Source organism: Petromyzon marinus, chromosome 40 (assembly GCF_048934315.1).
Source record: "Petromyzon marinus isolate PM22_M1 ecotype Great Lakes invasive population chromosome 40, UKy_Petmar_22M1.pri1.0, whole genome shotgun sequence".
Classification (NCBI taxonomy): Eukaryota; Metazoa; Chordata; class Hyperoartia; order Petromyzontiformes; family Petromyzontidae; genus Petromyzon; species Petromyzon marinus.
This window is the reverse complement of record NC_133706.1, coordinates 969135-989700: the sequence shown is the minus strand read 5'-3', so window position 1 is coordinate 989700 and position 20566 is coordinate 969135. Positions and strand designations below refer to the sequence as shown.

At 49.8% G+C, this 20566-nt stretch overlaps 1 protein-coding gene across 3 annotated transcripts in view; it reads left to right on the top strand.

The window, feature by feature from the left end:
• The window catches only part of LOC116950717 (intermembrane lipid transfer protein VPS13A-like), a 120392-nt gene that overhangs the window by 17177 nt on the left and 82649 nt on the right, over positions 1–20566 (top strand). For all 3 annotated transcript variants that reach the window (XM_032968713.2, XM_032968712.2, XM_032968715.2), the window contains exons 2-14: positions 6562–6605; positions 9295–9337; positions 9829–9924; positions 10262–10363; positions 11374–11483; positions 13283–13342; positions 14212–14271; positions 14705–14785; positions 16234–16291; positions 17159–17286; positions 17920–18026; positions 18887–19058; positions 19785–19847. In XM_032968713.2, coding sequence (XP_032824604.2) covers positions 6562–6605; positions 9295–9337; positions 9829–9924; positions 10262–10363; positions 11374–11483; positions 13283–13342; positions 14212–14271; positions 14705–14785; positions 16234–16291; positions 17159–17286; positions 17920–18026; positions 18887–19058; positions 19785–19847 — 1124 coding nt within the window. The remainder of the gene's footprint in view (positions 1–6561; positions 6606–9294; positions 9338–9828; positions 9925–10261; positions 10364–11373; positions 11484–13282; positions 13343–14211; positions 14272–14704; positions 14786–16233; positions 16292–17158; positions 17287–17919; positions 18027–18886; positions 19059–19784; positions 19848–20566) is intronic.

Sequence of the window (20566 nt, the reverse complement as noted above, 5' to 3'; positions counted from 1 at the left end):
CTGCGTTGGTTGAAGTTGATTATTTGGTATCTTCGACGCGCACGGGGATTGCCTCTCGATCCATCATTTGATGGCCTTCATCTGGCAGTGGGCAGAGAACGGTCAGTGTGGACATCACTGTTTTGCGTTAGACGCGCGAAATCTGCCTTTGTCCACAGCACCCAACTACAGTACAATTTTGGATTTATCTTCCACACTCCCTGCCCAGATGGAGAAGTTGATTTATTTTTTATTAGGCCCCTCTATTAAACCAAGCTGGATGTTTTACGACTTGGGCTGCGTTATGAACTCGGGGCATCTGTAATGTTTGAATTGCATTAGCCTGTTACCAGGGGCGCAGCAGGCCTGATCAAATATGCACACATTACCCAGGCCCCAATATTTTAAAACGCTGCCTCTGTGAGGGATTTTAACTTTTAAAGTAAACATGATTTAGTAGGTGAAGCTTGCTGTCAAATATTTTCTCAGTAAACGGGCTTGGTGTTTATTTGGGCTTGTGTTATTCCTGTGGAAGGGTTTCTCTGCCTCTTATGCGCATGCACGTGTCTCGTCAAGAGGTACTGGTTTTTACGCTTTGTTGAGACATTTTGAGAGTGGTTGTCGCACATCCCCATCCTTGAGCCATTGGCCCAAAATATTTTTCAGTAACGCCAAGGGTGGCAAATGCTAACAATGATTTTCCGGAAGCATTTTTGTTTCCAGATCACAAACAAACGTGTCTCATAGCAAAGTCTGCGTGGTTGCTCCTTTCAACGCAAAAGTTACAGGAAGGGTGCCATAATCCGTCTGATACATAAAATAATTTTGGAAGAAATACATCGACGAAATAAGTGAGTGTGAGAAAAATGTTGTGTCGTTAAACCCGCCACCACCCGACACTGCCAATTAGTAAGGTTTGTCACGTAAACAAAGCATGCCAATTCTTTACTAGTTCAGGACAACCCGGTGTGTTGGAGAGTAAACCCACATTTACAATTCGAGTACTGTGACGTTTCGCCGGTAACTACAACGGGCATCGTCAGGCGGCAGCCAGAGTAGTGCAGAAATCCTCCTCCTATTTTGGTCTTAAATCGAGGGGATCAACGTGATGTCGTCACTTGTCACCCAATCAGGTGCCAAGACCAGAGGGGGGTTAATGTAGTCATATAAATTACAATGGATATCTTTTTTTTTTGGTCTCGAAAGCCTATGTGGAAGAGTGTTTATGGGACGGACGGTGTACATACACAAAGATTTCTGGTGGATACTGCCCATGGTAGAATCGTGGTTGTTATTTACCACCTGAGGTAGTACCGACCAAACCCCTCGGCTCATGGGCTGCTTGGCTGATGGTCCTGGTACGTGCGTCACTGTGCTGCGAGGCCAGCTTATTTCGGAGCCCCAATTGATCGGCAACTTTTCTCGACACTTTTAATGCCAGTGAAACAGTCGACTTGGCTATTTGTTATGCAACGTACAGGAGGATAATTGTTGAAGGTGGATCGGGGGACCAGACTGATTCGCAGAGAGTTAAACAAGAGCTAGGATGGAGCACTCTTTGACAAAGCAGAACTTTAAGATGCATTTGGCTTTTGATTTAAAGCTTTCGTGACTGCAGGGATTCATATTCTTGGTTCTTCCGGTAAAGTCACGTAGAAGGGAAACAATCAAATAAAACCAATACCAGCTGTGGTTTTCACACCTGATGATGATTGCTTGTGTTGCAGTCGAAACGTCGTGAGAATTTTATTGTTTTATATATTTTCATATTTTATTGTTTCCCTTCTACGTTACTTTACCGAAAGAACCAAGAATATGATGCATTTGGCGTCAACCCCTCTCATCAACCCGCACCTAAAGATACGTCGGGACATAAGCCCAGCGCCGCCTGTTCGCCTAAAATCGCGGCACCCCTTCTGGATCACAGAGCCTCACTCCACGCCACAAATACAAATGAAGGCGAGAGATGGAAGCGAGAGTCTGGACTGCGGCCGACGTCAAAAATCAACGTCTCGTACGGCGACCCTACCGTCGAACCGGCTGGTTTCAACCTTCCACGCTGCCGACGGTCGACCATCAACCGAATCTGGACCGGCCTTGTGGCCGATGCGGCGGCCTGATGCACAAATGGCACGTTTAAGATTCGGCAGCCTGCGAGTGCGGCCACGAATGCCAAACCATCGACCCACTTCGTAAACATTCCGCTGCTGCTGCTCCTGTCTTTACTCCTTTAAAGGAGGACGAGATCCACTCTGCTTCTGAACAGACAATTTAGTGGATAACAAATCTAAAATTACATCTTTAATCTGCTGTTATTAATCTATATGAAAGAAGAAGATCAACTCTGTAAACGATGAGAAGACCCAATCGCAACAGAATTCATGCAAGGTCATGCGCCTCGATACATCATCCCCCCCCTCTAAGAATGGTGCCATTGTTTTCCCTCTAGGGCAGTGGTGTTATTGACCAATGTTTGGAGTTTTTGTATAAAGGGGGACATTGTCATTATTCGCTTTGGAGATAGGGCAATCTCCACCGAGGAGAATGCATACTTGCAATATTCGTGAACCCAGGCAACTGGGTGGAACAGAATGCATCTCGGCCAACGCAACACTCTCCGTCGCGACACTGTGGCGCCGTGCACGCTGCTGCCACTTCGCCCGTTTCGTTTGTACGCGGAGGGGAGAGAAGGGGTTGGCACGGGACACCGGGGGAGGGGGAGGCAGTGCCGCGGGGCGAGAAGGGTGCGGCGCGCGGTAAGGGGAAACGCTCCCGACCAAATTTAAGAGCCGCGGCATGAACGGAATCCGAGCGTGGGCCCGAGCCAGCCGTAGAGCGCCGTGGGGAGATGGGGTGGGGGGGGGGTTTCTCTGTTGAAATGCTTTGCCCACCATCGCAATTGTAAACATTGCTGGCGGTTGTACGCGTGGTCATGTATGATTCAACCGATGTTTGATTGGTGGCGCAGTGGCTCGTGCAACGCGCCATGAACCCAGTGGTCTGAGAGTGTGAGTCCCGTATGAATGGCGGAAGTAGAATTGGCCGGGCGGCTCTGCCGGCGCTGCTGAGATGCTGGGTTCAAATCCAGGAAGCCGCCTGCGATTTTACCGTCACCGATGACTGTTCGAAGAAGACCCATCACGTGACATTTTGTTGTGCTCTTGATGTGGCTACATTTGGCTATATTCCAGCTCTTGAGAATGACAGTCGTGATGTAACACTTCTCTCTGAGGCACGGCTATCAGGCAATTGCTGCCCCCTTGCTGTGTGGACCAGATCTCAGAGGTAGCTCTATGATATCCACATTCACTCGTGGTGCATGTGCGCGCCGGCTCTCGTGTCGCCCCCCGCCCCCCCCGTGTAGAGGAGGGGCGAGCTGTCTGCACAAGCCTCGCTGGGCGGATAATTTACACACTGCGGATTTCCATGCGGACGACCACACACCGCTCTGCCCCATCTTTCGCGATGTCTTGTCGAACACCCGTGTCTGTGTATGCACGTGCACGTGTGTGTGCACGTGTGTGTGTGTGTGCACGTGTGTGTGTGTGCACGTGTGTGTGTCCCTTCGTGATGTCACTTGGCTGCACAGTGCACCTTGTCTGGCTCCAGCTACTTGGCAGCGTCGCAGCCACTTCGTGGTGAACGCCAGCCCCTGCTTTACGAACCCGGTGATATCAGAATTGGTGTCGAGCCTCCCTTACGGTCAATTCGGCCTTAATTGAGTACCTGGTGTGGTGTGCAAGCATCAGCATTTGCAGAGACAAAGGCGGCCGGCCGTGACACGCTTGCCATGCCACCAATTTGTGCTCTGTGCTAATTGTTTAATAGACGCTCACGAACACTGCTTGTGGATACACGAACCTTATGGCGGGACCCCGGGGTCCCATAATCCCCCGGCTCTCGCATAAACCGCATTGTGACGTCATTTTATGTCTGTTGAAGGCGAACAATACGGCAATGTATCCTCTCCACGAGCTCTACACGATGCGCTAATCAAAGTTTCAAAGTTTTGTTTATGGCTACGGCAATTTTTGGCAGCGACGAATGCTTGGTGAAGAACGAGAGGATTGATTTCTGGTGGGTCGTGGCGTTTATTGTGCGTGATTGGACGGAGTCGCCAAAAATAAATTGATTACAATTTCTACTTCTGTTTATTCAGGACCCCCGGGGTCCCGCCATGAGGCTCATATGCTCAGCGTCAAATCCACCACGACTTTTAAGAGGCAGCCGAAGGCCCATCCGTTTCGTCGTACATATGGGGCACTGAATGCGAGTAACGACTGGGAATTGCCTTCCTTCTCGCGGAAACGTAGGCGTTTATAAATTATAGGAATAGGTTTTACCCTTTTAACTGGCACAAAAACTGACACCTTTATTCAAGGCATCATGTTTGCAATGACCACAACACAAGCAGTCAAAATGCAAATGTTTGCAAATGTTTGCATTTTGACTGCTTGTGTTGTGGTCATTGCAAACATGATGCCTTGAATAAAGGTGTCAGTTTTTGTGCCAGTTAAAAGGGTAAAACCTATTCCTATATCTTGTTTCTGGCAAAGGAGGTCTCATAACGTTTATAAATTGTTTAATGTTATTTTTACATAGAAATCTCGGTTTTCTTTTCACGTGATTGTTTGATTTATTATACCGATGATGAATAAAAGCTTGTTCCGCGTGTGATGAATAATTGTATTCAAATGAATTTTGGTGCTCAACATAGATGCAGCTAACTGTGCTCGTAAAAACAATTGTTTACAATTCGTGTGTGTTCACACGTTACCTGGAATTGCACCGCTTTTCTTTAAGCATTCGGTCAAAAAACCCGAATGGTGGACTGGACAGTGACGACCCACCGAGCAGCCAACAGCAGCGATGCTCACCCCCGCCCCTTATTCATTTGGTGCGTACACAGCCGGGCGGTGCTTCTCGTACCTTGGCCGCCTTCCCGGCTGCCTGTCCTACCACTTGTTTATCTCGCAGTGTAAGCAGCTCGCAGGGGGGTTACGCCATTACGCTGCGTGCGTGCGTATGTGCGGCGAGCGGTGGCGCAGCGGTTAGCGCATTGGCGGTGGGCGTGACGAAGCGTGTCTGCGTGCACTGCGGGGAGCGGGGGTCGAGACATCAGCGCGCCGCGCTACGAACCCGGCTACCCGATTTCGATTCCTGCTCGCGGCCAACACCGGTGACGATGATCTGAACCCAGTCGCGGGCCTCCCCTAGGTCCACTCAGCCACAAATGAGCGCCTGGTGCGATGCGTGAAACATCGCCACTGCGGAGACAAACGTGGTCGGGCGTGGCGCTCGCCACACCGCCCCCTCGTGTGCCACGCCAGCCTCCATCGGTGCTCGCTAACAGCACTCGCCCCAGCAGTCTGTTCAATGCTCCATGGGGGATCTTTGTGTATTATTATTATTTATGGGTGTGAGCCAACTGAGATGCATTCTCTCTTAGGGGAAGGTTTACCCGGGTGGAAAACTAAGCGTCCTCCCTCTATTTAGAAGCTTGTGGGAGTCGTTCCGGCAGCGGTGCTTGGGAGTGTGTGTGCCTCTTGCAAGGTCGATCTGGCAGTCATCGCAATTGGTTATTTGAGTGAAACTTAATGAGATTAATTTACAGGGGCCGCGTTTGTTATTGTGTACATGGGTATATGTGTGTAGAGCATAATGTTCCTGTTTCTTAGCCCGAGTGTCATACGTGGTTGGCCCTTTCTCTATGGCGGCAGGGTGGCGATGCAGTGACAACGCTTGTGCCTTACAGCAAGAAGGGACCGGGTTTGGTTCCCTACTGTGGCGCCTGTCAACGTGGAGTTTGTAAAAAAAAAATTAACTGTCGGTGTCGCCGTCCACCGGACGATGTCGTCATTATCAGGATCAGAATCTTTCTTTATCACGGATGAATCCGATGATTAACCACATTAGCAAATTGGAGTTCCCTTCCTGCATAAAGAAAACGCTGAAAATAAACAAACAAGGTAACTATAAATTAGAGAACTATTTTTTATTTGACCAGATAAGGCCCACTGAGCGAAATAGCTCTTTTTCAGAAGCCCACAAATAATAGCTCAAGGCAGTGGCATATCATGTGGGCATTTATAGCATACAAGTTCTCCAAACACACGTTGCTAAATGTGGAGGGTAAAATATCCACGAGACCACAGGGAGAATACACAACCTCCAAATATACAGCAGCAGGCGTCAGGGTCGGGATCGAACCCACGACCACCTGCGTACCAGGCGAGGTAGTTAACATCTCCTAGCCTACGTGATGATGATGAGAGAGAGAAAGACACGGAAACTCCAAATATACAGCAGCAGGCGTCAGGGTCGGGATCGAACCCACGACCACCTGCATACCAGGCGAGGTAGTTAACATCTCCTAGCCACCGTGCCGAAATATTTTCAGGCCAACTGGTATTGACGTGAAAAATGACTCAATTGATATTACACAAAGCAACAGAAACTCAGCGAAGTTCTTCCTGTATGTATGTTGAACTTTTTTTGCACCGTACACGGCGAACCGTGCTTATCGGAGGTGAGGGACAAGAGTGAAATAAAATAATATTGCCGTGTTGTTTTGTGCTGCAGGTGATGCTGTCTTGGAGAACTTGGTGCTCAAAGAAAATGCTTTGGTAAGGATTGCACGAGGACAAACTCGTATGCTCACGTCTACGCAACAGTACACATGCACACACAGACAAATATCCCCCATATAGCCTTAACTGATTGTTGGGGCAGGTGCTGTTAGCGAGCACCAATTAAAGCCGGCATGGTGCACGAGGGGGTGGGTGGTCAACATGATACACAGCTGCCTTTGTCTCCCCTGCACTGGTGTTTACAGAGTGCACCAGACACTCATTTAAGGCTGCTTCGACCTAGGGGAGGCCCAAGACCGGTTCATATATTCACCACCGATATTGGTCGTGAGTGGGAGTTGAACTGGGGTCGCTGGGTTCTGAACGCAGTGCGCGACTCAAGGTGCTGTTAGCGAGCACCTATATACAAAGACAAAGACCCCCCTTTAGCCTTAACTGACTTTTGGTTGGTGGCATTTGCTGTTAGCGAGCACCTATGAAAGCTGGCGCAGTAAACGAGGGGGTGAGTGGCTAGCACCTCGCCCTGCTGTGTTTGTCTCCCAAGTGGCGATGTTTACACACCGTACTAGGTACACATTTGACGCCGAGTCGACCTAGGGGAGGCCCAGGACCAGTTCAGATAATCGTCACTGGTGGTGGCCGTGAGCAGGAACCGAACTCTGGTCGCAGATACGTAGCGCAACACACTTAACCACTACACTACTGCTCCCTGCCTGTATACGTACACATGCATGCTCACACACATGCACAAATAAACGCACAAACTACACCCGCAGTAATAGCCAGGGCTGCCTGCCTGATTTGAACCACGAACTTCTGCACCAAGTGGCGAACGCGCTACTGTTGGGCCACATCCCCCCGCCCCTGCTATCTGCCCGTCGGACTGTACGGCGAGTGACATAGCGCGGCACAGAAGATGCCCACGGCTCCCTTCTCGCATAGCTGGGCTGCCGGCTCGAGCTATTTTAGTGAGACCGGAAAAGCTTCTATTTCCCGTGGCCAGGGGTTGCTGTATGAAAGCGCTGGCCTTGCCAGAGCGTGCGCCGGTATGCGGGGCAGTGCTGCTGCCTCCTCTCACCTCGTTTACTGGCTTGCCCGTGATTCAGGGTGACTGCCCATTACAGGGATTGAGTTGCTCAAGCCAGTTAGGGGCTGGTTGCCCTCATCAGCTATCTATCTTGGGTGGTTAACCGATTGTCTGGCTGACTAATTGCCCAACTGGTGGACGCATGTATGTAGACACAACAATGCACAAATGTGTGCTCTCAAGCAGCAGGAAGGCAAGACTCCCATGTTTTGATGGCTCTTATCGTCATTTACAGAACCGGTTGGATTTGAATGTTTACGAAACTATGAAACTATATATATTTTTATTTTACCAGGTAAAGCCCCACTGAGCTATATAGCTCTTTTTCAGAAGCAACCTGGCAGCAAACGATAGCTCTCCGAAGTGACACATATGCGGACATTTATTACAGCCAAATATTCTAAATGCACGTTGATTCTAAATTTGGAGGGAAAAACCGGAGGACCCGGACAAAAATCCACACAACCACGGGGAGAACATGCAAACTCCAAATATATGTTCGTCAGGGTTGGGATCGAACCACCACCTCCTGTATACCAGGCGATGTATTTAACGTCTTGCCAGATGGCACCCTTGGGTGTATTTATAGCCCTTTAACCGAACCACTGCTGGATGAGGGGCCACCCACGCCTGGCAGTGTGGGTTATTTGTCCAAACTTGAGCGCACTGGGTGGTGTGAGAGTGTGAAGGGGAGGAGAATGTCCATGAACGGTTCTGATGTGGTCACTCATCGTCGATGATACCTGTGATTAGATATCGAACTTGGATCGCTCGGTGCGCAGTAACACATTGCGTAACACAGTGCGCTACTGCTCCACCCTAATTATATTGTTGCCAAACATGATATACAAGTATTATTTAATAAATATACGCATAGACGTCCGTGACTTGGTGTGCTTCATGCAATTACTGTGGACGTTACGGAAGGTCAATGCAGCTTAAATTTGGCACAAGTATAGCTGAGCCTCTCTTTACAAACTAGAAACATTTGAATAAATATTTGCATTGGGCATCCCACATAGAAGTTGGAACAGTTGTTCACTAAGAGGGCAGGGCCAGCTTAAAGTGCCAGACGTTTTTAAGTGTCATGCTGATCACTTAAGAATATACAACCCCCACCGTGATGGAATGAACCAAGTAATTTTTACACCAAACACGGGCGTCTATTATTTGTCAACATATTTGACAGCCGAGCAGGAGAAGAAGCGTATTGGAACCCGAGTGAGATGGAAATGGGTGCCAAGTTTACTGTAGTAGCTCTCAGGCTTGGCCTGCCTGACATGTGCTGTCAATGTCAGTTGAGCGTGCGACTCGCGAAACGTCAGGGTTTTGTTGTTGCGGAGTTATGGATGATGCGAGTGGGCTTTACAGTGTGGGTGTGTGTGTGTCAACTCGGCTTCAAATGAGTACATGGTACGTGTATCAAACATCATCACTGGGGAGACAAAGGCGGCCGGGCGTGGTGTTGGCCACCCACCCCCGCGTGTGCTGTGCCGGCCTTCATAGGTGCTCGAAAACGGCACTTGCCCCAACAAAGTTTGTTCAGGCGATACGGGGGACTTTGTCTCGTGTGTGAGATTCTGAGGATTGAGAGAGACATGCACATAGTTAACCCGTCTATCTGTCTCTGTCTGGCAGAGTGAGCTGGACGTCCCGTTCAAAGTCAAGGTTGGGCACATCGGTAAGTGTCAATATCATCGCGTATGGCATTGTCATTCTCTGTCCACTGCTAAATAGCAGCCGCCCTGTATTGGTGCTTTTGTTCTTTTGCATTTATTTTATGATTCCCACTCCACCGTAAGTCAATGAATTTGGCATCACAGTTCGATTACAAGAATCAAGTTATTTTTAGTTTTGCGCTCCAAATTCAGTGACCCAAGTTTGATTCCCGGCCACGGCTAACATCAAAGACCAGTCGTATATCTGCATGCTCTCCTAGGCGTACCCTAGGTCTACTCGGCCTTAAATGATTACCAAGTACGGAATGTAAAACATGGGTTCTGGTGAGACAGATGCAATGCTAGCCCCCGCAGTGCCCTCACGCGCCACGGCGGCCCTTCATAGGCGCTCTCGGGCAGCACTCTACGGGGGGGGGGGGGGGGGCCTTTGTCTTTGTGTCTGCGTCCCTCTGGTGATGGCCTGCCACGGCCACCCTGCCGCTGCCTCCCATAGGGAAGCTGACCCTGAAGATACCATGGAAGAACCTGTACAAGGAGGCGGTGATTGCCAGCCTGGAGGGCGTCTACCTGCTCGTGGTGCCCAGTGCCAGTGCGTTGCCTTTACCGCCGCCGCCACCGCCACCCCCCCTTGTTACCCACGATGTCATTAATTGTTCAGTTGTGTTTATTTAATTGGGGACAATTTGTCCCTTTTCCCGTATTTTTAATCCTGATTGCGTTACCGATGCGTGTATGTGTGCATGTGCTTGCATTCTTGGGGTGTGTGCCTGCATGCATGTGTGCACGTATGCGTTTGTGCATGTGCGCACACGCGTGCGTGCGTGCGTGCGTATGCCTTCGCGAGTGCATGCGTGTGTGCGTGCGCACACCTGTGCGTGTACGTGCGTGTGCGAGTGCACTCGTGTTCGTGTGTGCGTGACTTGCAGGCATCAAGTACGATGCGGAGAAAGAGGAGAAGCAGCAGTTGGAGCTGAAGCAGAGGGAGCTCCGGCGCATCGAGGAGGCCATGATGAAGGCAGCCGAGCGCGGTGAGGGGGGCGCGGTGCGGCGCAGGGAGAGACGTCATTTAGCGGAGGGCGGTGAATTTGAACGAAGCGTTCAGAGGTGCATGGAGGGAACGTTCTTAAGTTAGAGACGTCTTGTCGACCGTGGATAAGAGGGTCGGTGGGATTGGGCAGGAAATGTCGCGAGAAGGTGCGATGGCCGGCGGTCGAGACTAATGATGGAGTGGCAGCCCAAGGGAGGGAACGCGCCCCGAGAGGGAGTCCACCGCGGAGATGGAGTGGGCAAATCGTCTCGTGTGCAGGTGCTAGGCGTATTGTTACATTGCTGGACCGTGAGCTTGGGGATGGTTTCTTCCTGCAGTGGATTGATCGTGGCTTACGACGATATCGATAAAGGTGGACAGTCGAGAGCTCGCAATCAAACAAGCTTGGAAAATGTTAGGGGTGGGCTACAGAGGGTGGCCGCATTGGAACGCACAGCATCTTGGGAACGCACAGCATTATGGGACATCACTTCGCAAGAAGGGAGAGTGCTGCATTGGGCAAGGCTGAGGAGATCAGTGGTCGGTGATAATCTAGGGCAGTAGAACACAAACACGGGGATGATGAAGACAGTAACAGTGAGTTGGGGGGGGGGTGAAAGGGGGTGGGGGTGGGGGTGGGAGGAGGGCGGTAGCGGTTGCGACATCTTAAAGCAACTACGGTTGCTGCAATATCGATATTTTGTATGATATACGATCCATGGGAATTGTATCGTCCGTCTCGAAAAATATTGTTGTACCGTGGCTATCTTTGCTTATTTTAAATCTCAAATGCAGTCCTGGGCCTCCCCTAGGTCCACTCAGCCACAAATGAGTATCTGGTGCGATGCTTAAAACATCGCCACTGGAGAGACAAAAGCGGTCGGACGTGGCGCTGGTCACACCGCCCCCTCATGTGCCACGCCAGCCTCCATCGGTGCTCGCTAACAGCACTCGCCCCAACAGTCTGTTGACGTGGGGGGGGGGGGGATCTTCGTCCTTTTGTCACCGCAGAAAACCCGACCACGGTGCAGGCCGACTCGTTCACGGAGAAGCTGGTGGCGCAGGTGATCAAAAACCTGCAGGTGACCGTCTCCGGCATCCACGTGCGCTACGAGGACGAGGTGAGCCGGGCGCGGTTGGCGGGGCGATGCCGAGCGTCGACCGCGCGCGTGGTCGACCGGACGGACGGGTTCCTCACGCCCAGCTTAAAATGACGTCGCTCCTAACCCTTTTCCACTGGCACATCCGAGCCGAGCCAGCGCGGGGCGCTCGCGCACGGTGCGGATGCTTTTCCGCTGGCTGCTGTGCCGAGGCGTAAACCAAATCTGGAGACGCCGGTCTCACGAGACGTCTCGGTACGCTGAGGACGCGGGGGGGGGCATCACCGCTCGTGCGTGTATGTGCGTACACGCGTAAAAGCGTAGCCAAATAGGGGCGAGACTAAAAATCACGAGGGATGGGAGAGAGCAGGTTTGTGCAGCATATGTGTACGTACGTGTGTTCTTCTTTTGCACCGGATGTAGCCAACCGCTCCGATCGGGGCTGTGGAGGAAGGACAACAAACCGAACACAAAAAGCGGTTGTGAAGAAATGAGTTTTCAATCTAGATTTAAAAGTGCATAGTTCCAGTGGCTTCATAATATGGGAAGGAAGATCATTCCAGACAGCCGCAGACGTGCATCTGAAAGCGTGCAATGCAGTGGCCGTCTTTGTTTGATGGCCAGCCAATAGCATTGAGGCATTGCTCATCTCCCATTAAAAGTCCTGAGTCATTGGTGGAAATTCCACATTCCTACAGCGGGGGTGAGTCTGTCCATGAAACAACCAGTGGTGACTTCCTGACAAAGTGATCATCAACTTCTGTGTATTTATAAAGTGGTACTCATTTGATCAACCCCAGAGGAATGATCATCTTTGGGCTAAGTCAACCCCCACCAACCAGGATTTGAACTCGTAACCTTCTGCTTGCGATCCACTGTATATTGTTACATTGAACGCAATTGTTTATCGTCCTATACACAATGAGTTTTAGCCATTTGTTTAGCACATGGCAAAGTCCTTTTGTGAATTTTCTGAATTTTGGCCAGGAATCAGCTGGCGTGGATTTGTGGCCAGGCTGATCCACTTTGGTAGGAGCACTTTATGTTACCAGTGGGATATCTACATGGAGATAAGGTCTTCTGGGAAAGCTTGTTCTGCCATATAAAAGTGACGTCAATGTGCCTGCTGTGTAATGGTTATGAAGTACTGTTAACGTGAGTGAGGGCTGTTTGTGTGTGTGCCTGTGCCTACGCGTGTGGAGCGGCAGTGTAGTAGCGGTTAGCGCTCTGCGCTATGAACCCGGCGACCTGAGTTCAAATCCTGCTCATGGCTAACATCAGTGACGATTATTAGAACTGGTCCTGGGCCTCCCCTAGGTCGACTCAAATGAGAACCTGGTGCGGGGTGTAAACACCACCACTTGGGGGTTAAAGGTGGTTGGGCGTGGTGCTGGCCAACCACCACCTTGTGTGCCGTTCTAGCTTTAATAGTTGCTCGCTAACAGCACTTGCCCTAATAGTCTGAAAAGGCTTTACGGGGGATCTCTGACTTAGCTTTGTGTGTCTACACATATGTGTGTCTACACATATGTGTGCATTGTCTGTGTGGCTAGTGGGGTTGCTGTAGTGGTTGGCGCGCTGCGCTGTAAATCTTGAACCGGTTCTGTGTCTCTCCGAGACCGACTCAGCCCTAAATGAGTACCTGGTGCAATGTTTATACATCAGCACTGGGGCTGGTGACACCATCCCCTCGTATGCCATATTGACATTCATTGGTGCTCGCTAATAGCACTTGCCAAGACGATATACGTAGGCTGTACGGGGAAACTTTGTTTTTCATATGTATGTGTGCGCGTATGCCCGTGTGTGCGTGTGTGCAGATTAACAACGCAGCAAAGCCGATTTCAGTTGGAATCACACTCCGCGAGCTCAGCTTCAAGGTGAGATCCAAATGGCGGTCGCTCTTCCCATTAACACCACCGAGCCATTCTATTTCCACTGCCAAATTGAGGCCTTCCCTCCCACTTTACTGTTATTGACACCCCGCCGTGCGGTCTAAACCACAAACGTTTAAATTGCATCGTTGACAACATTTATCCTAATGAGTTGGTGTTCGCGTTGTTGATCACTTTGTGGGGAAGGCAACAGTGGTGGTGCTATGGATAGACTCGAACCCCCCGCCAAAGGAATGTGGAATTTCAACCACTGGCTCGGGGCTTCAAGTGAGAGATGAGCATCGCCTCTGCTCATTCCTCATTGGAGCGATTTGAGAAGATAGCGATTTACGTTTATTTTTCAGTTACAATAGAGGTTCGCTGCGTATGGTGCGAAAGAAGTTCAACGTACAGGAAGAACTTCGCTGAGCTTTTCTGTTGCTTTGTGTAATCCCAATTGAGTAATTTTTCACGTAAATACCAGTTGGCCTGAAAATATCTCGGCACGGTGGCGAGATGTTAACTACCTCGCCTTGTATGCAAGAGGTCGTGGGTTTGATCCCGACTCTGACGCCTGCTGTATATTCGGAGTTTGCATGTCTCTCTCCCCGTGGTCGCGTGCATTTTTCTTTGGCTCCTCCGGTTCTTTCCTCCACATTTAGAATCAACACACCTTTAGACTATGTCTGCTATACATTTCCACATGATGATAAGCCACTTGTTTGCACTATCATTTGTGGCCAGGTCGCTCGCTTCTGACAAGAGCTGTATAGCTCAGTGGGCCTAACCTGGTAAATACAATTATAATTTTAGTTTGAAGTGTTCTTTGCCGATGATGGCGGTGGTGGTGTTCATGATTTCAACTTGTTTTTCAGACATCAGACCAGAACTGGAAGCCATGCTTATTGGATGACAAGGCCAAGATTTTCTACAAGGTAGAGGGCTCGGGCTGACCTTTGCCACATTGCATCATTGTTATTGCTTTCACTCATCCAGCAGTGGATTGTCAAAGGGGCTAAATGTGTACCGTGTTGTCATTGAGGGACTGCGCGTTGTCTTGGTGTGGTCTGGGACTGTTTTTCTTGTTTTTCTGGCTTGCCTATGTTTGCATTTGGTGTTAAAAAAATCTGAAGTAATTTAGTACTTATACAATTTGTACTTATATACGGTACTTAATTTTTACTTCTTTTTAGTGACTTGCTTACCTTTTCTCTGATTGGCACTCCTATCGTTTTGTTTGTATTGTTTGTTGTTGTAACTTGCTGAACCGCCTCTAATGGACATCTGTGAAAAAGAGCTTCATAGCTCATCAGATTCCTCCTCCAGTCTAAATCAAGATTCTGATTCTGATTATTCTGTTCACCGCAGCTTGTCTGCCTGGACTGCCTGTCCGCCTACTGGAATGTGGACTGCACGATGTACTCGAGGGACAGCGCGGAGAGGGCACTGGTACGTCAGTGCTCGCACGCCCCACCGCACTAACGCCTGCTTCCGCCCTTCCTAGCTAAGCGCCCACCTCTGCTATGCTTGAATGCGTTTACTGCCTTCTAGATGGGCGCACGCCGTTGTATTAGATGCACTGTGCATTGCATGCACCCCCATAGGGCGTTTTCGTGTGAACTAAACAATTCTTATTTTACCAGGAAAAGCCCACGAAGCTTTATAGCTCTTTTTCAGAAGTGACCTGGCCACAAATGATAGCTCAACGAAGTTGCTTATGATGTGGAAATTTATAGCAGCCAAAATACTCTAAACGCACATTTCTAAATGTGGAGGGGAAAAACCCAGAGAAAAATTAACGCGACCACAGGGAGAACACTTTCAAACTCCAAATATACAGCAGGCGTCAGGGTCGGGATCGAACCCACAATCTCGAGTATACCAGGCGAGGTAGTTAACATCTCACCACCATAGCACCTTTTCCATTCTTTAGCACTCTCCAATCCTTCCTTCTGTTACGTAAAGATGGTCCAACGTGAATTAAACTTTCGGAAAAGGTGGTGCTGCTATTACGGATCTACCGCGGAGAAAACAGGCCACATTTATCAGTTTAACACGTAGGCTTTCGCGACCAATATTATTCATAATAAAGGTTTTTGGGTTAGATCGCGTTTATTTATAAATGTGTCGTAACCCTCCACCACCCGACACGGCCAATCAGCAAAAAAAAGTGTCACGTTGACAAAAGACAAATAATTCACTACTTCAGCCCACCGGTGTGTTGAAGAGTTAATCCACATTTACAGTTTGAGTACGACGTTTCGCTGGTAAATACTTCCAGCATCATCCGGCAATTCGCCAGAATTCGCCAGAATTGCCCGATGATGCTGGAAGTATTTACCAGCGAAACGTCGTACTCAAACTGTAAATGTGGATTAACTCTTCAACACACCGGTGGGCTGAAGTAGTGAATTATTTGTCTTTTGTCAACGTGACACTTTTTTTGCTGATTGGCCGTGTCGGGTGGTGGAGGGTTACGACACATTTATAAATAAACGCGATCTAACCCAAAAACCTTTATTATGAGGCCACATTTATGTCTGTCTGGAATGGGGAGATCACAATAACTCTCATAGGGATGGTGTAATTTGAACAAAAGTTCAGCGTAAGGCTGTGTTGCTATCAGAGACCAACCCGTTTGGAAACCAGTCAACTTGATGAAAGGGTTATTGCCCTGTACTTGCAGCCACAAGTCAGAGCCCAAAGACTATTCTCACTGGGCTGATTTTCAATCGGCCGGATCCCTAAAACAATGCAACTTTTTGCAGTATTTGGTTGCTATTCGATAATTTCTGTAAGAGACGCAGAGATTGGAGTGCGGTAACTGAGCCCACACACAAAGGTGAAGCGTGAGATGAACAGCGTTGTAAAACGCGATTGTGTTTGTCTCCCTGCAGGGGCAGCTGAAAGACACCGTTGCATCTTCCAAATTCATGCCTAAGGACTTCTGCTACAGTAAGTGGCCTCGGAACAAAGCTTTGGCTGTGCCATTAACAGAGTTATGAGGAAGAGAAAGGACATATTTCATATTGGAAGAGAGAACAAGGCCAATACATGTATAATTTGTGGCTCTCCTTCCTCGCACTATCTGTCAATGTTGGGCAAATTCTGACCTTTAAACCTCAAGTTTGAACTAAGGTGGCTTTAGCCCATGCTGCACCCATTCGCGTTGCAGTGATGAAGTCAGGGATTGTGGGTAGAGGCGGGAATTGCTGAATGAGAGATGTAAAGAAGTGTCTTGTGGATGGAGGCATTGACACCGAAAACACGTTTTTACCGTGGTGTGAAGCCTGATTTATGCGCGAGTCTTCTCCGGGTGCTCTGTGTTCTTCTCTCATGCACCACATGAGATTTAGGCATCTTGGAAATTAGTTTTTAATCTTCTTTTAAATTCACATTTTCCGACACATGGTACACCCCAGCAGTAAACATACTGCTTGACATAGGTCCTACGTCTTCTTACTTACAGAGCCCGTAGTTGGAATAGCACAAGGTTGGCTGTGTTTTTTAATAAACACTAGAGAGGTGGGGAAAGAGGGGGGTGGCATCATGGTGGCATCATTTCATAATTAACGTCTACTCTGAAGCAGACGATGCGGAGTAATTCATGGTTAGTACGCCGCTGATAATAACCAGGGTGGCCTGTCAGATTCGAATCGTGAACCTCTGCAACGCCCTGCGTGCGTGCTACCGCTGGGCCATGTCACCGTGAACCTAGCCTGGCGCAAGAGGCGTGGTGACAGCAGCTTGTTGGTCGTGGCGGCGGTTGTTGCTGGACGTCACGCTATGTACGTCTCGTCGTCCCCCCCACGGCGCTCGCAGTTTTCCGGCCGATATCCGCGTCGGCAAAGCTGCGCATGAACCCGAAGGGCGACGTGGAGCTCACGATGCCCAAGATCAACCTGGACGTGACGCTGCAGGACATCGACACCGAGCTGTGCCGCCCGCAGGTCAGGGGTTCACGGCCTTGGGGGCACAGGGGGAGTGGTGGGGGTCAGCGGGTCGCGTCCGGGGTAGCGTGGGTAGCGACGGACGCCTTTACATTTTTTTGTTTTCTGGGACGTGAGCGTCGTTGGTAAACGAGCGTTTACTGCCCGTGCCGAGTGGTGGCGCTGCTGGGCCTTCTGCTTGGACGGCCGCAGCCCCTGTGGTGATGGTGGGGGCCCCCACAGTGCCGTCTGTCGTGGAGCTCCAGGATTCTAGGACTCGGCGACGGTGAACGAGCGGTGATCGATATCCAAGTTGGGACGGTGTGCGACTGGCAAGGGGGTTGATGAATTACGTGGAGATGTTGAAATGGAGCTGTCGCACGTAACAGTCGCCTGTACATCCATGGTGCAATGCCTGCAGCAGGCAGGAAAGCAAGCAGGTGATAGGACCTATATTGGGAGCTTGGTTGTTTGACGCTGGCGTGGTGTCATGGCTAGCAAGCATTATGCACTTCACGTGTCCTCAGTGCGCCCAGCCTGGCAGAAGAGCCACGGTGAAGTCACTTGGTGGCGAGTGGCGGCTGCTATGTTATCGGTGGCGATGACGACATTGATGATGATGTAGACAACGAGGGCACTTTTTTGACTCGACAGTACCTGAGCATCATGGAGGTACTGGAGTCCTACGACCTCATGACCCGCAACCTGCCCTACCGCAAGTACCGCCCCCAAGTTCCCGCCAAGGGACATCCACGTGCATGGTGAGTGGTGGTCCCACTCGCCTCCCTCTTTGCCTCCCTCCATCTCTCCATCTCTCCGCTCTCTTCTCTCCAGCCTCTCTGCTCGCCTTGCTCCTGCGGCCGTCTGGCACGCTCTTCCTTCCGATGGTCATAAGCCACAGGAGCTATGCACCTTTCTGTCTAAATTGAAAACTCATTTCTTTACAACTGCTTTTTGCGTTTAGTTTGTTGTTCTTCCTCCGCACCTCCAATTAGCACGGTTGGCTACGTACGGTGCGAAAGAACATCAACATAGGTACGTACACACATGCTCCACAACCCTGCTCCCTCCGATCCCTCGTGATTTTGACTCTTGCCTGTATTTGGCTGCTCTTTTCTGAGTGGCTCAGCCAACCAAATTCTATTTCACCTCCAGGTGAGAATTCAAGGGACCAGGACATTTGCAACAGTGACCAGGGTCACCAAAATGACGAACGCAAAACAAAATAACATCAAGTACAGCGATGACGCAAACATAAATCGGAGCAAAAACACAAAGTGTCACATGAGAATTAGAAAATATTGCACGAAGCGTAAATTAACGTTAAATTATAAATTCCCCGTGGTGTAAGTCGGCTCAGGCAGATAATGTTTAGACTGCTTACAGCACAATTACAATATTAAGTTACTGAAACCTTAAAAAGATATGGCGTGACTATCATATCGATGTACGTATCTATGTTGTGAACCCCTTTCGCGCACCGCATGTAGCCACCAGTGTTAATCGGAGGTTAGCAGCACGCTTGGCCACAGACAGTAATATGAGGATCGCCGCCCCTCTGTCGCTCTTCTTCTGTGGGTGCCGCCCCCTCTTCTTGCCCTCCCGGTGCGCGCGCGCCCAGGTGGGGCTACGTGACCAAGGGCGTGCTGGAGGAGACGGTGCGGCGAAACGCCTCGGCGTGGTCCTGGAAGCACATCCGCCTGCACCGCACCAAGTTGCGCACCTACTGCCAGCTCTACCGACAGAAGCTCACCCAGCGCACCGCACCCGCCTACCTCCTCGAGGAGCTGCAGGTGAGGCGATCGCTCCACTCCGCCGGGTACCGCCCCGGCAACACCCCCCCCCCCCCCCCCCACCGCGTGTAGTCGTGTCAACTTTCGGAGGACGTCCTCTTAACGCCGCGTGGCGATTAACCTACCTGCGTGGAACTCTCTGAGCGTTATTCCAGTGCATTGGTTTTCTGCGGGTTCTTCGGTTTCCTCCCCAAGTGCATTGGGATCTACGGGTGAAATGCGCCTTACAAATGTAAATTATTATTGTGCACTGCTTTTTTTGTGAAACTTCCCAATGTAAATGTATTCACGTTGTCGTCAAAGTCTAAATGATTTTCTACTCCGACGAGCATTGAGACATTGGTGCTCCTCTCATGTTTACAGCCCCGAGGCATTGCTGTAAACTCCACATTCCTATGGCAGTGTTGAGGTCACCCAATGCAAAACTCCCTGTTGACTTCCCCCGCAAAGTGGTATTAATTTGATCAACCCCCGGGAGATGATGGGCTGGGTCAACCCCCAAACCGGAATTGGATCTCGTAACCTTCCGATTGCGAAGCTGCTCACTCTACCGCCGAGTCACCTGGCATGGCAAGCCCAAGAGTTGAATTTAGTTGAGACAAAGAGGACAACAACGACAACAACAACAAATGATGGCACCCTACAGAAGGTGGCTGGCTCGTGCACGGCTGTGGGCATGGTGTAAAATTCACGGTGGTGGTGATGGTGGTGGTGGTGACGTTGCAGGAACTGGAGAAAGATCTGGACGTCTTCAACATTACTCTGGCTCGGCAGCAAGCAGAGGCCGAGGTACGTATATCGGGGCTGAGGGCAGCAAGTGGGTTCATGAGCCTATCCGTGTGGACGTTTTGAGCGTTATTCCAGAGTGTGGCATGCGTGGGCTCTCTGCATCGCAGTCCGGTTTCCTCCCGCACGCAGAGCACGTGTGTCTCTCGGTCTGTGTGAGATTGCGCACGCTCCTGTGCGTGCGTGTGCAAAGCGGTCGCGTTCTGGTTAGCACGCCGCGCTTCAGAATCAGAATCTTTGTTTATCCTGGACAAATCCGATGAGCTATGAAGATCTTTTTTTTTACAAATGTACAGTGGGGGTGGGTCAGAAGGTTACAACAACAAAAAAGTATAATGCAATCACCAAAAATAAATACATAAATAGATAAGTACCAATATAAGTACAACTGGCAAAAGTACCGTATTTTCCCGCATATAGCCTGCATACGCATATATGCCGCAAAAATAGCATTTTGTGGAAAACAAATTTCAGATAGCCCGCACCTCCATATACCCCGCATGCATTCATATCTTTAACGTCGTTACCGCAGCTTAATTCCATCATTTATACGAAGTTGACATTTGTAATACATTCCACTATCAATTGTTAAGATTAAAATCATAACGTGCACAAAGAAAACAAACTAACTGGAAACGAGTGAACTTAAAACAGTAAATAAGTAACAAAAGTAAATATTCAATAAGTAACATAACTGGTAGATAAGTACAGTTTTAGCACTG